Source organism: Anarrhichthys ocellatus, unplaced genomic scaffold, assembly GCF_004355925.1.
Source record: "Anarrhichthys ocellatus isolate YVR2014 unplaced genomic scaffold, GSC_Weel_1.0 scaffold14, whole genome shotgun sequence".
Taxonomy (NCBI): Eukaryota; Metazoa; Chordata; class Actinopteri; order Perciformes; family Anarhichadidae; genus Anarrhichthys; species Anarrhichthys ocellatus.
In genome coordinates this window covers 2,412,344-2,427,891 of record NW_022280044.1, presented here as the reverse complement: position 1 = coordinate 2,427,891, position 15,548 = coordinate 2,412,344, and the positions used below count along the sequence as shown (strand labels likewise).

The 15,548-nt window shown below is 41.3% G+C and overlaps 1 protein-coding gene across 1 annotated transcript in view; it reads right to left on the bottom strand.

The window, feature by feature from the left end:
• Window positions 1-9,471, bottom strand: part of snx13 (sorting nexin 13) — a 21,708-nt gene extending 12,237 nt beyond the window's left edge. The window contains exons 1-4 of the mRNA XM_031853893.1: window positions 9,294-9,471; window positions 506-618; window positions 288-390; window positions 48-137 (exon numbers count right to left, since the gene is read on the bottom strand). Of these exons, the coding sequence (XP_031709753.1) occupies window positions 48-137; window positions 288-390; window positions 506-618; window positions 9,294-9,305 (318 nt within the window). The 5' untranslated portion in view covers window positions 9,306-9,471. The remainder of the gene's footprint in view (window positions 1-47; window positions 138-287; window positions 391-505; window positions 619-9,293) is intronic.
• Window positions 9,472-15,548: the final 6,077 nt, after the last annotated feature.

Genomic DNA, 15,548 nt, shown 5'->3' with positions numbered 1-15,548 from the left:
CACACACACACACACACACACACACACACACACACACACACACACACCTGTTGTAGTGGTTCATCAATGAAACTGGATCCAGTCAGTCTCCTGTCAATTTTGATGGCCTTCATCTCCAGCTTCATCTCATCCAACGTCTGAAGGAGACAAAAAGAAAGACACCCAATGAAGACCTGACTGACCTGCACGGTAAGCCGACCTCATCAACACAGGAAGTCGATTTACAACTAATGCATTCGTTTGTGTAGGCGAGGTCAAAATGCATGTGTGCTTCAGCAGGCTTTTACCTTCAGTATACCAATTTGTGTGGGTGGCAAGTAAGACTGCTCGCACTTCTCCAGGTGTCTCTCTGAGTTGATCTTTCCATAGAGCAGAGTGACTGCAAAGCCCCTGAGAAACAGAAGTGAGAGAACAGCGAAAAGATATCCATCGGGTGTTGTGGTTAGCGTGAGAGAGCATGCTTCTGTAAAGACACGGTGGATGGTTTAGTGGTCTTCCTGCTCACCCTCCAATGAAGCAGAAGATATAAAAGGCCAGGTAGAATATGGCAAAGGGTCCAAAAGTGACGAGGAACAGCACGACTCCAAGACCCCCCCATCCCCAGATGGACAGACTGGCCTGAAACACACAAAAACAAGGTATAAATACTCTATGTACACAGTTGATACTTTAACCAGTCTGGAGATCATTATAGTTGGTCAGAAGAAAGACTCCCTCATTACATCCATCACTGACAGACGCAATGGCAGGTCTTTCAATATGCAGACTAAGACTAACAGTCCAAATATAAGAATGTTTATTTTGTTTACGATCGTACCATTTGTGTCTGGTGTTACTTTACTGTACACAGTAAACAAACCTACAAATTAAATGTAAAGTCGAAGTCTTCTGTTATAAATCAATTTAATCCCCCCATAAATAAATCACCCATCAATCAATTCCCCACATAAAACTGTTTGTGCTTGACTGCCCACTGAGAGTGAAAAGTAACAATAAATCAGGAGCAAGTCAGAGGATTAGAGAAAGGCACCGAACAAGGACGTCATGCAGAGATAAAAACACCTTTCTACACTGTAGAAAAGATTATGTTAAAAAAGACACATCGTGGTGTGTCGTTAGAAAGAATCAGGCATAGTGTGTGTCACATCCTATGGTTTTCCTGTTATTGTCAATGCAGGAAACCAAGCTCTCGTTTCCATCCAACAGCTCTGTGTCCCAGTTCTCCACATTAGTTACTCTAGTACAGTGGTGGCCAAATTATTGTCACTGTGGGCCATATACAGAGAAATATAAAAGGAGTCACGAGTCAAACAATAGTAAGTGCGAAGTTTTCAACCAATTACGCTGCAAGAAAATCTGAGTTTTTAGACTACTGCCATAGAATATTCATTTTCTATCAAAATGATTTCAATAAATTAGGCAACATCTTGTGTTTGAACTAGGATGTGCAACATATACAATGTATTTACCAGATATATGCTGAAGCCATATTGTAGTTTATATTTAAACATTTGCTAGCAGCTACAATTTCTTCAGCCCCATACTTTGACGATGCTACAGATGCAATCATTGCCTTTATAGAACACCAGAAAACTTGAATTAACTCCCAAATATTGATATCAAGATGAGTCATTGGACTTATACAATTTCATGTCACGATTATACTGGCAAAATTAATTGTGATTCATGTTATTATTCCAATTATCATCAAAATATGCATAAAACTCTTAAAATGTCACTAAAATATACTAGAATCACTTTATCTTGCATGTCGTACATACATACATTTTAAATGCGTAACAGATAAGACATCTTTATTTAGTGAAAAACAATCACACAACCTTAAATAAATGTAAAGCACAAGGCCCTCATGCATAGATAACAGATAAATAGAAAAACAGCAAGATGGTGTGAGTCTGTTCTTTGTTACATGATAATTCCTGTATTTATTTATTCTCTCTGTCTCACTTCTGTACTAAAGCGAGCTAGGCAGCTTTTTCAAGACACACATGTTGCCAATATTCCCAATTATCCAAATAATTTGGCCTGATTAGCTAATTGCGAGTGTCTTTTTTTATTTCGATCCACTATACAATCATAAATCGTCCCCTCGCTAATCAGTATTGACCGGAGAAATCCAGTTTCAGTCAGGCTACACGGGGGTTGATGTGAATAATTAGCACCACAAACATGTTTCAACCAGCAAGTGCAAGCTGCAATAATGAAACCAGGCAAACCAAAGCAAGTTCATTAATACACAGTTTCATGAGGTAATGTGTGCAGTCATGTACACAACGGTGGTTGAATGTCTCACATTGTATAAAAGTCACACCCTGACCGTGGAGCCACCAGATAGACGGACAACACGCTGATCAGCAGTGAAGATCTTCAGCTGCCCTACATTCAGTACCATAGTTCCTCACATAAGCAGCTCCACTGATGGAGCCACATAGACACACAGACAGAATGTCCTCCGGACACTGAGACATTGTCCTCTCTGCCACAGCCAGCTATGGACAGTCGGATGACACGCATGCTGCCAACGGGGACAGCAATGTACAGCATGACCACGACACACAGGGAGTCTATTGACACTAAGAAAACTACTGCTGAGGAATATGGTCTATATTATAGTACGAATGTGTGAACCAGGCTCAGTGCAACCTATGGCTCTACATGCAAATCTGAACGTGGTGCATGACGTAGGTATCCATCTGCATGGGAGGGTGCATGATGTTATGAAAATGATTGTAGAACTATAGTATCAAACCTCTAAAGAAATGCATGTCACTTACTTATTGTAAACAAAACAACTAATACACAGAGTGTAGGCAGAGACAGGACAGCAGAACGCATTTTAAACACATGGATAGGATTATTTAAAGTGGGGTTGTATGAGGTACTTATGCATAGTCTGTGTATTATCTACAATAGATGGCCGTCAGCACACAACCAGTTTGGAGAACCAGCACAGAAGCTAAGCAATGTGCTGCTGTGGACGGGGGCAGCAGCACCTAAAAGAAGGCCCACCTAGAAAAATCACTATAACTGAACGCTATATTTAGAATAGTTTCAACGCTTTTCCTTGACATCAGACAGCACCTTTCCCACGGGACACTGTAGCTGTTGTCTATGCTCTCTTCAAAGCAACCAGACTCCTTTGATAAAAACAGAAGAGTTGCTGGTCTACCGCTGCCCCAATCGGTTAGTTTGTGTTATTGTGTGACTTTGATAAATCCAAACTAACCCTTTAAAACACAAAAGTCACACAATAACACAGAAAACCTAAGTGAACTATCCCTCTAAAAGAGCCGGCCCTGGAATATATCACGCACAGCAGACACTTTGTTTATGAACCCGCTTATGGTAAAAATCAGGTTCGAGCAGGAAATATGAGAACATATCAACATGCACTGTAATTACTCTAAAACCCTCATTTACATGTAACTGGTCAGTAATCAGTTCTATTCCCTACCACCTACCATATTTTGCACCAAAGCTAATGTAAATGATTGTATTATAATGACTCGGTAGAGGGGGCAGATCTGATGTGGTGGGTCTTGTTCCACAGATTAGCGCCCGGGGGGACGACCACCAGTGACTGGTCAGAGGACCTTACCAGATTAACAAAACCGGGATTCCTATGTACATAACGTTTAAAAAAAAAAAACCTGGTTATTGCAAAAAGCTGAGTGTACCAGAGTGCATTGAGTTAACGTGAACCCAATGGTGCTGCAGAATGTGTCTAAACTGGCTAGACTACCCTCTCTCTCAAGTCATAACTGGCTGGGACAAAGTCGCTAACAGCAGCTAGGGTTAGGACTCTGGGAAGAGAATGGCCTGGCGTAAGAGGACTGTTATTACAGTTGAGCTAGGAGTGGTGGAAATACAAAGGAATGCTATTCACAGAGTTTATACCCTACCACAAATCTTACACCGCAGTGTCCTGAACAGCAACAACGTTGTCACCATATGAGAAAAACAAATGTAACTCTAGGTAATGACTGTCATGCAAACCTCACTGAAGAACTTGACCCGTAGTAACACATCCACTCTGTTTACGTTTCACCCACTCAGTCAGAGAGACGGCAGCTTTCAGCAAACCCACTGCAGTCATCAGACACATTTATTACCACCAGGCATAAGCTACATGCTAACAGGGGACTGTATTCTACAGACACACACAGGATAACAGTGTGATAATAGAGTCTCATAACTGTGGATTAACCTGAAGCAGCAACTACTCATTGAACCTCTGCAGTGAACAGCATCATGTAGAAACTAGTAAGGGTCTAAGAGCACACTGCCAGAGACAGACAGCGTAAATCGTTTTGAAAAACATTTGAATTCCTTCAAGACAGATTCTGTAGATACGATCTGAGTTTGTGGTTACCAGAATAAACTGTAAGCAGTGTTTCCTGCTTTAATAATATAAGGGCTTAGATGGCTTTAGTGCTGATACCCAGGTTAAGCCAAGTTTACGCTGCGCAACTTTCAAAGTCATCAGATTGCTGTACACCACACAACTTGCTGTCTTGTAAGTTTTTCACATTAAATAACCGATCGGCGACAGAGGCTCGCACACTACGAGATATTTCACCGGGAGGAAACCCAAAACGAGCTCTCAAAACTACGTTTTGTCAGGAAAACACACAAGAAGTGACAAGGGCCAGTTATGCTTGTTCATGTTATCGTTGACACACATCAGCCTCTTTCCACACACGCCTTTACTATTTCCACTATGTAGCTCAGTCACTGCGTTGTGTTTATTCATGCAAACATTCAACACCCTAGGTGCAACAGAAACTATGCTATGTGTCGCAATTGTTACACGTGACGCCTCCGACAGGTTTACCCTCAACCAGTGCCTCGCACTCTCATTGGTTATAGCTCCCTGACAGACATTTAGCATGCTAGATATTTCTGGAATGCAGTGAACCGGTGTCTTTGAACAGTTCACACATAGCGCTCGAGCCCTGAGCCTACGCTGATTTGCCTCTGATCTGGGGCTTCTGTCCGGGAGCTCCATTATTGTCATTGAGTGGAAAAACCAGGGCTAAAGTCTTGTAGTGTGAACTAGGAAGATAAATCCCTGTATCAGTTTAATACAAAATAACAGTTTCCAATCAGCTTTTGTTTGTGCAGCATTCATTGTTTCTTATTTGGTCATTTGCCTTTTTTTCTGGGTGTGAAGGCAATTTTCCAACATAAAAGAAATACTGTCCGAGTCCATCCTACCAAATGCAATCATTCCCCGAGAAAAGTATTTCAATGTAGCTCAAATGTCCCGTCTGACGTCAGCAGTGAATGTGGAGGCTATCAGCAGGGCTGTGCGATGAGGCTGTGGAAGCTCTGCAGGAAAGACGATAACCGACACTCTTGAGTCATTACAGCTTACACGGGGTTTTAAACATGAACCATCTGCTCCAGTGATTAACACCCAAGCCCAACGGGAAAGCACACATCTAAACATCTCGGCAACTCTTCCTTACGCAACACACACTGCACAGGCACATGATAACCACGAGTGTAATAATACTTGCAGTCTCTGAGCAAGAGGTCTGCATGTGCAGATAGACGGAAATATGGAAGTCTGTTGTTCAAAAACACGTCTCCATACATATATTTAAACCACAATTCATTCAACTGATCATCAGTTCTATAATAAAAAAGGTTTACTTGCGTAGCTGTTCATATAATGGCCACGGATCAAGTAGAGAGATATTCATGCAATGTTATCTTAACGACACTAAAATAACTTTGAAACTATTACTTTTAATATATTCATGTCGTAACTCTAGTTTCATCTGCCTGCTTCTCTTTCTGCCACAAAGGTCTTTAAGGGAGCTATTTGGATGTCCTTGACTAAAGGCGCACACACACAGTGTTATCTGTGACTTGGAGATTATTACTTCACAGATTTCCTGGCAACAACAAATCCATGCAGAACAACACACAACACACTGCACTGGACACACGTGGTAAGAACTACTCCAGGATGGATATTGCAATTTCTGCGATATATGCACGAGTCAACTAGCGCATAGCTGCAACCCCGATGAGTGTGGTCATTGGGTGAGAGGTTAACTCAGTCCATTAAAGCTCTCCTGTGGGAGATCCATGGTTAATGCCTCGAAGGGAGAGAAAGTGAGTGGGGCGGACTGATCGTGCTGGCCTAATCCACCAGGACCACCATGATGACATAATACAAAGAGCTCCCATCTCAGCTTCATGATTAAAACTCTATAATGAGAAAAAAAAAAAGAGAGTATATAAAGGAATCTATGCAATTCAATTTCAAACGACGACAAGAAAAATAACATTTATTCAAAAACAACTGAAATTGCCAGGATTATAGGGAGATGTAAATAGATTCAGTTGTTGTAGTCTATGAGTCTTCTTAGAAACGACTCATCAATCAAATGGGAGTAACAGCAGCTTCCAAAGCTCGGGTTCAGTTTTGGTGCCGTTTAAAATTGGAAAATGACAGTAACATGTTTCATACTTTTTGATATCTTAGGACACAATTCATTTAATGAAAACATTTGCCCTGTTTGGTTGTCTTCTCCATAGGGAGGTTGGCTGAAAGCTCAGCAGCTATTCTGTCATCTGAAGGTGGTCAACCCACACTAACAAAAACAGTCAGTAGAGCAGATACTCCACAGGCTAAATCTGTGCTGTGCAATCACCTACAAACTAGACTTCAGCTTTCCCTAAATTAACTAAATACACATTAGGCGGAGAGACAAGTAGAGCCGGAGAGCAGAGACGAGGCCAACAATCTCATACTGAACACGGCAATTCTCACCTGAAAAAACACAACCTGAGATATTTGAATAAACTGTTCATCTTTTGCAATCACAGACCAGCTGGTGTAGGACTAGCAGAGCACCCACAGATTTGAAATACCAGTTAAAATGTAACAAGTTGAGTCTGTGAGAGTATATGTACGACATACGTATCACGAACAGCCATTTGCCATTAATCGTTGGCCCTGCTCTAACGTTGCATCTTGGATTATCTGATCACTGCACAGGGACGTACTCCAATTTCTGAAGTGGTAACAGATATATATGCATAGTATGGAGCATATTTAGTATGGGTGACAAATTAAAGAAAAGAGTGGAGAAACACAACTTATCAGATGCTTTGGGCTGGCGGGTTAGATGCTCCATCATGAAAGTTAGACCTTACTAAGACATTTACTGTTGGTTTTTAGCTTTGATTTGTCCTCCAGCTGTAGTAGATACAGTCTGTGGCTAAGGTGAGGTACCAATTTAGTCTTCTGCTCCCTAGCTGTGTGGCTGAGCACTACTTTGTGCCCCTATTTTTCTATCCCTCCAGCTGTAGTTTGGCACTGCTAACTCCACTGTTACCCTGGGGAGAAATTAGCCACATGCCTCCTCTGATACATACTCAATATCCCCAACTATGTCTCTCCACTTTATAGTAGAGAGAAGCTTCTCCGGTCGGGCATATCTGGAGGTTTATGTGATTCCCCCAAGATCCCAATCAAAGATTAGGAATCACTAGGCCATCAGCACCCACTGGGAATTGTACCTCTGCAGTAGTAGGCGTCTGCATCACCTGTGCTGCCCCAAATTTGTTGTTTTAAGTTTAGCAGCTGTAGCCGTTTAACGTAAAATTATACACAAAACTGATACACTGAATTAAGTAAAATATAATAACAACTGCTTGACCTCGACACACTATGGATATATCTGGACACGGGTCAGGACGGGACTTGATTCTTCATAGGTGTCCGCTTGATTGGCAGTGCAACCGCTTCTATGTACTTACGTTTTACTTTATGCTTCTATTTAAGGAAGGAGGGAGAGGTGTACTAAATGACAGGCAGGCCTGATGTGACTGTGTGCTGGCCTTAATGTCTACCAAGCTTTGATTAAGACACCTTAATGAGATTTAGCCAGGGGTGAAAAGTACAGAGATAACTTTGTGTGCCTGTGCATGAACACAAAATAACTGTAAAAGGGTGTATTCATCAAGCTATGCGTGTGTACACCATCTGCTCAAAAGGAGTAAATCACAGTCAGACAGAAATAAAGTCTACAGCCAAACTTGATATTACTGTTGAATGTGCAACAGACCTACAAAACACAGCAGCGACATTTGCATCACAACTTTGTGTGCAAACATGCACTCAAAAATCAAATTACATTACAAGCTGGTGCGAAGCCCAAACTCATCACAGGATGCGCCAATACAAGCCCGTCATTTACTTCACACTAAAGGTCAGCAGGACGTAACATTTTGCAAAGAGCTACTCAACTATAGTTCTCCACCTGACTGCACATTACACAGAAATGAACAGTGGAGTGGCAGCTAAAGCCTTATTACCGAGGCTAAACCTGTACTTAAACTACTGGAGAGGTGCCTAAATGTGGCGAGGTCACCTGTCTCACAGGTGAGGTGGACAGTGCGGTCTTTGTTTGCTTGTGAGCAGGTGTCATGGCTCTCGTGGATCTATCTTAAAAAGAAAAATCAGGGAACCAGCCTGCATTGAGAAACTGCATCGCGTGAGAAGAGCTGTAGCAAATCTACAAAGTCATCACAAAATGTCACTAACAAACCGGCTCGTCAGGCTGAGTGATCAACCACTGACCAGCGACAAAGGACCGAAGATACCCTGTGAATATTTGAGGGGAAGCATGTGTTAGACTTGTTTGAGTCTGATTAGTGGGGAGTTTTTCTGACCGACAGCTGTGTCTACATGTCTAAGACTTTCCCTCAAGTAAAAGTAAAACGAGAAGGGAACGCCACAACACTTAATGTTCTTGTTACCAACATACATGTTAGTGTATCATCATATAAAATAGTTTAGGAAGCATTAACGTTAGTCTACAACTGTGCTTTAAACCAACCTCGCTGATAGCATGTAGGTAACTTTATTTCGCTTTCATCATTAGGTCAAACAGCTAATGCTACCTCTCAGCTCACCTGTGTACGGTGTGATGAAGAAACTGGCTGTTGAGGGACGTTACTCATAATATAAACTTACTCTCGACATTGCCTGTGTCGAGCTAATTCCAGCACGGTGTTGACAGCGAGGAGCTGATCGTATTAACGTCGTGTTAACTCGTGTAATCCCGGGTTTAGTGGCTCTTTTTAAGCGGCTGTGTGTCGTCCTCTACCCTATCAGGCTGTGTGTGTGTTTACCTGCGGTGCTAAACGCTAACACCGCTAGCTGCTATAAGCTAACTAGCCGTGGCTCTCACTGGGAACAAACTACAGTAACGACACGCGCGTCTATTTCACGGGGCGTTTGAACTTACCTCTGCAAACATTGTCTAAAAAGGCTGTGATTGCGGTGGCTCTGGCTAACCCCACCACATTGTAACATGCGAAGAGGAGGGTTTATTTTCTCGGTTAAAAACGGTCGTACTTCCAATCTCCGTACCCTCCTCGGAGCGTAGCCATGTTTGCAAGACTTACGTCTCGGGTGCCCTGTTTCTGGACGTCGCACTGTGATTGGCTGGAGGCGATGACGCAAAAAAACACACCCGTGACTGATTGACGGGCACACATGCAGCGATCATCACCACAGACTGACCTGAATATAAGAATATATTCACAATTTATGATATATATCTGTCTCTGGTTTACCTCAAAACACTGTGCGGTGAACATACGAAAGCGTCTTTAATGTGTTGGTTAGATTCATTACAAATATTTATATTCTGATGAAGGTGAAACAGTTCGCTGTGAGATTATTCAAAATATATTGCAACTCCACTATGCTAAATTCCATTTTATAAATGATTTAAACTAACTTTTGATCAAATTGATGGTAGCTTACTTTTTTCATTCTCAGTAGACTTAAATCTCAAATGCAATACATGAGATATATTAAACCCCAAAAAACACAATGTATTAAATGTCTTTATAATTATTAGTATGTAAACCCAGCACTTTCGGTGTGTAGGAAACGCTGGACAATATATTTCTTGTTGTCTATTTATTTATTTTTTCTGCACAGATTTAATTGTTATTGATATAATTTAAATTGTAGCATACTGCCTGTATTGCCGTTTGTTCTGTGCTAAATAAAAAGGCACAAACTGCACTGACAATCACGACTGTCTGAGCCAAATACAATACAATATTTAACAATTTTCTGACTTCTCTTACTGTTTATTACAGAAGCAAATCATCTACTACACCGATAGGCTTGATCACTAAATGTAACTTGTATCTCAATATAACATAATGGTGATCTAAAAAAAGATTTCTTAATTATGAGTCTTTCCAAAAAAGACTGCACAAGAAAGACCAGAGTGCAGTCTGATCACATGTTTGACCAATGGCTAAATGCAAACCTGTTGATAATGCATAATTTATTGCCGTGGCACCTTCATTAACCTGAGCTGTACCGTACACTGCTTGGAAAAGAGGTAGCAGGGAGGTGGGGAGTGAAACAGAGAAGCAACAACAAAGAGTCCCAGAGTGACTGAAAAAGATTGTTATCTACGCGAGATCTCAGTGTTGTTGTTCTAGGTCATGATACCTGTCTCCAGGTGGACGGAGGCCCAGCAGGGAGGCAGGGATGAAGCAAAATAAAGTCTCTGGCTCTTCTAAATCCAGGAGAGCAGAGCGCATTCACCAGGCTGGCCATTCTTCTAACACCCAGGAGCACACAAGAGATATCTCCCATGCCCTCTCATGTTTCTTGTGTCCCTATTTCACTGTGTCTTTTTCTCTGTCAAGTTACAACAGTATAGACTTTATACCCACGCTTTATGAGCTACAGGCCTTTTATGAGCAAAGCATGTGACAAGCGTATTGGTGTTTTTGCATCCAGTTCTGAGAGGTCAAGTCATTTCAAATATGCTGGAATAAAGATAACAGTGGCTTGTTGATCAACCCGTTTTGCTGGTGAGCTCATCAATGCACCTCGTGCCGAGCTTTTAAAACAATAAAAGCAAAAACAAAAAGGACATTTCTTTTCATGCCATGACTTCAAACCTCTGAATTTCTCAAATGGTCTCAAAAAACAGGTTTTTATAGGCAGCACAGACACTATTTTCACAGCTCCTAACCTGCAGTGTTAAGTATTTACCGCTAGATGTCACTATCAATCCATCACAAGCTACTGTAACTGTGAGTGGAGGACCTAAAAAAGAAGCAGTGGAATGTCTCAAATAAATCACGTTGTGCAATCATAGTTTCACAAACATTCAACAATCCCTTGAAGAAGAGCACAAAAGCACAGCAGATCCACTTACACAAATAACACACTGAGAGGAAGTTGAGGTCTGCTATAGAATAAACATTTATTCATATGGCTCAAAGTGTGACAGCACATTTTAAATATTTCAAGTAAAAGACCTTGTTCGCTGCGAAAATGTTTTCTGAAGCTAACACGAGGCTTTAGTTCTCAAAATGAGTGAAATCAAGCAAATATCTTTTTTAGAGCAATATTCTCTCTTTCTTTTTACTACTCTTGTATGCAATTCAACTGGGAATATAACTTGCCACAACTCAGACTGCTGGAGTCTGAAATTAACTTCAGATAAACGTTTGAGTGCATTTTTTTGCACAGAACAAGGACTGTGGATTTCTTCCTCCAGGAAGGATGAGGAATAATCAAAGCATGCAAACACAGTTGCACTGCTCATATGAGCACCTGACTATTGTTTTAAGACTGAAGTGGGAAATTGCGAACCCGTCATTAAAGTAAAAATGTGGCTGTCATGTGGTCTGCAGAGCCCTAAGCAGCTGCTTGTGTATGCTCGCCTGCTCTGGTTTGATCTGATTTTTTAATTGGTGGTGTCTCTTGACTGAGACTTTTTTCTCTTTTTGTGGTACTGCACTCTTCGCCAGTGTGAGCTTCGGCCAGACTGGAGGCCAGAGTTCCTGTGTATGTCTTACCTGCTCCATCACGCTGTGTGCAGATCCCTCATCTAGCAGCACATCAGGTACTTTTAAAGAAACACTAAAACTGTTGTGGTCAATAGGATGTTATGTTTTTTGGAAGTCCGACATAATATTAACCTGTTTGCATTTGTTGGATGACCATACGTCCAGTTGAGTCGCTTAATAACTTCAAAATTTGTCATTTAGAGGAAACTTATTTCCAGATGTAACGACCTCGTTCGCGCTGCTTAGTAAGCGAACGAGTGACCTGAGGCCGAGTGTCCATGGTGGTTTGGCCTGGAGGAGGAGGACCTGCGTGTCATAGTTCAGAGGTCAGGAGGTGGAATGTGACAGCCAACGGTAATTTAATGACGAAGGAAATGTGTGTTATAGGTACATATCTTTGTTGTTGGATCTCCAAAATGTCACCTTTTACAATAAAAGAAACCTTCAGCCTGGCACATTGCATTTTGAGATTTTTTTGAGGATTTTGTAAACCAAGTGTTAAGTCCTTTAACAGTAAAGTGATACTGACAGATTTTACTCAAAATATAGATAAATAATCACCTCACAGGGCCTATTGCACTACTGTTATGTATTATGTATTATATAACAGTATTGCTCTGACAAATTCTAACAAAAAGTGTGTCAGTAGCCAGATTTTGGCAGAAACACGAGCGTTTGGAACACAGATGGACAGTGTGGATTATGCTGCTGAATTCTGACCACAGCCTCTGTTTTCTGTCAAAAAGGAAACTATAACATTTTTACAGCCCCCTTGGGGTGAGACTTTTTATACTTATGCTTTAAGGCAGAGTATCACTCTAACTCGTAAAATTGGATCAGCGTTCGAAGGTTTTCACCCGACAGTTGCAGCGACAATATATTCATTTGTCAGTTGTTAATTATGTGGCACAATGTGACCTCAGTTGCATGTTTGTGTGTGTTGCTGCTGAGCCTGCGGTGGCAGGGTGACACTGGCTAAATGTTTGCAGATGAAGGCTCCCAATATTTAATCACCACAGTAACAAGGGTCACCAGGGTAGGCCAGCGGGCCAAGCAGCCCAAGGCACTGTGGGTATTAATGGGGCAAGATGTTTGCTTCAGAATCAACCGCTTGTGGGTATGTGAGTGTGTGCATGAGGTTGTGTGTGTGAGTGTGTGTGTGTGTGTGTGTGTGTGTGTGTGTGTGTGTGTGTGTGTGAGTGTGTATATGTATGCCCTCAATTGTCCCTTGACCACTTGCCTGAGGGGAAAGTGTGTTTGGTCGCTGCTCCACCAAACTCCACTTAACACAACCTTCTCCCCCTGACCTCAGCTTAATCCACACAGTCACAGTGTGACAGGAGGAGAGTGGACACTTCCTGGTGAAAAAACGATTGTGTCATTGTAGCGCTGTGTGCACATCCCTGTGGTCACATACTAACCGCTGACGCACAGCACAACATAAGCTGGATAGTTTACCGGCCTTGTGGGGAACATATTTTTCAGTGAGTAACATTTGGTATGACATTGCACAAAGAGAGATAAACTCTAACCACAATGCATTATAAAAGTGAGAGGAAGAAGTAACAAGAAGTACAATGCATAGAAGGACATTAAAGGACTTTCATTGAATTTGTTAGCTATGAAAGAGGTCTGGCGTTCAGTGCTTTTATGTAAGAGTATTCAAAGCAACGTGTGATATATTGTCTTCATTTACAGAGCGATTTAAACCAGAGTAGAACGAAGCAAGTCTCTCATCCACCCATGGGTACACACAGGAAAGGTTTAAGGTTCACTGTTTTGCTCAAGGATGATTTGACATGCAAATAGGAGGAGCTGGGGATCAAAATCAAGTCCTATGTTTAATGGATGAGCTGCCCTACCACCTGAGCCTCAGCCACTCATAGATTACAGGTATACCAGTCACAAATATCACGAGGAACAGGAATATGCCTATCGAGCCCTTACAGTACAACTTGCATGTAACCAAATATAACCAATCATTGTAGCAGTGTTTGCAATGACAATTTAGTTCCTTCAATGTTTTTTCATGGACTTTTTACATTATTTCATCCAGCTCATTTGATCTATTTAAACTTCTGCTCAACAAGACAATAAAAGGTATGGATAAATGTACTAAAACTGGTAGCGGTAAAAATGTCCTTTTTTATGCAAGTTGTGTTATCAATCCAACAAATGATTGCAAATACAATTTGTTGTCACATGGTGAGCATGGACTGTCAAAGTGCATGTTGATTCTAATGGGGTTAAAACAATGAAAGTACAAAGAGCATGTTGTGATTAATATCACTAGAATATTAAATAATAATAAAAAACTTTTGCTAGCCTTAATTTCATCACATGGGTCCCACATCAGTTTATAGTCAAGAAAATAAAAAATAATGTCTCACATTATGTGTTAACTGGTTGGTTTTATTGTTTGCTCTATTCTCATAAAACCAGCACAAAATTGTTCTTTTTATTCTCTCCCTCAGCCTTTTCACAGTTGGGTTTATACAGTAAAATAATACAGCCGTGGAGAGATAAGAAAGATATATATTTCACTTTTCAAAAGAGTTTAAATAAACCTGCTTTTCATCCATTTAGGAAATTCCACAAAAGCGTTGTGGGGATACTGTGGGCAGGAATACCGCAAGTCTTCAGAAAACACCACAGGAGAATATTTCCCGGAATTTGGGGCCTGTGCAACCACAGCAGCAGCAACTCGTTTTGAGTCTGAACGCAGCTCAGTTTGAGATAACGCAGGTAGCAGAGCTTTTTGTCTCCTTGACTGTTCCTCTCTGGAGGACCTTAAATGAAAACAGTGGAGTAGAGGCGGAGGAGGAAAATATAGGAGAGAGGAAAAAGGTGCATTTTTCAAATGGTGAATAATTAATCTGCCCTGACATGATGCTGCGCAGGACCACTTCCTGTGGCTCATGTTTCAGTGTGTGAGTGTAAATGTGCTATGGGGGGAGGGTCCACTTCCTGCACCAACTCCTGATTTTGGGGGCCTTACATTTGTGGCGTACTTGGAAAGAAGATGAAGTGAAAGCAGGAGTTTGTGAGATATAAAAGTTAATCAAATAATTTTGGCTTTAGAGATTTGTATATAGGAGTAATGAGTGTAAAAATGCACAGAGAAGTTACGGATTTGGGGGTTGAGAATCCAGACACAACAAAAATACAGGTAATAAATGTAACGCAATGGATGATCTTATAAAGCAAGATTTTAAATGATGAAGGTAATAAAGGTTTGAATAGCACAATGTGGGCATTTTACTCACTCTGCAATGCAACTTGTATTATTTCAGTGCAAAACCTTCCCCACATATTTCTGTGTGGATTTATGCATTAATGCATTAATGCAGGTGCTGTTCATGCGTGTGGCCTCAGGAAGTGGTGAACAGCCAGTTGTCAGCTAAGCAACCTTGTTCAGACATTATGTTTCCCCTCCCTTTAAAGTTACGTCAAGCCCACCATTTAATAGCAGAGTTGATATCCCCTGTGGTTTCCAATCAAAGCTGTGGAGATTCACCACTGTCAGGTTGTGTTATCATGTGAGGCGCTTCCTCTCAGACGTCTGTCTGTTCAACACTTTGCACTAAATTACTTTTTCTTTATTGATTGACTACCTCTCTCTGTGTGTGTGAGACCAGCTTGGGGCTTGTCAGTTACTGTTCTGAGGT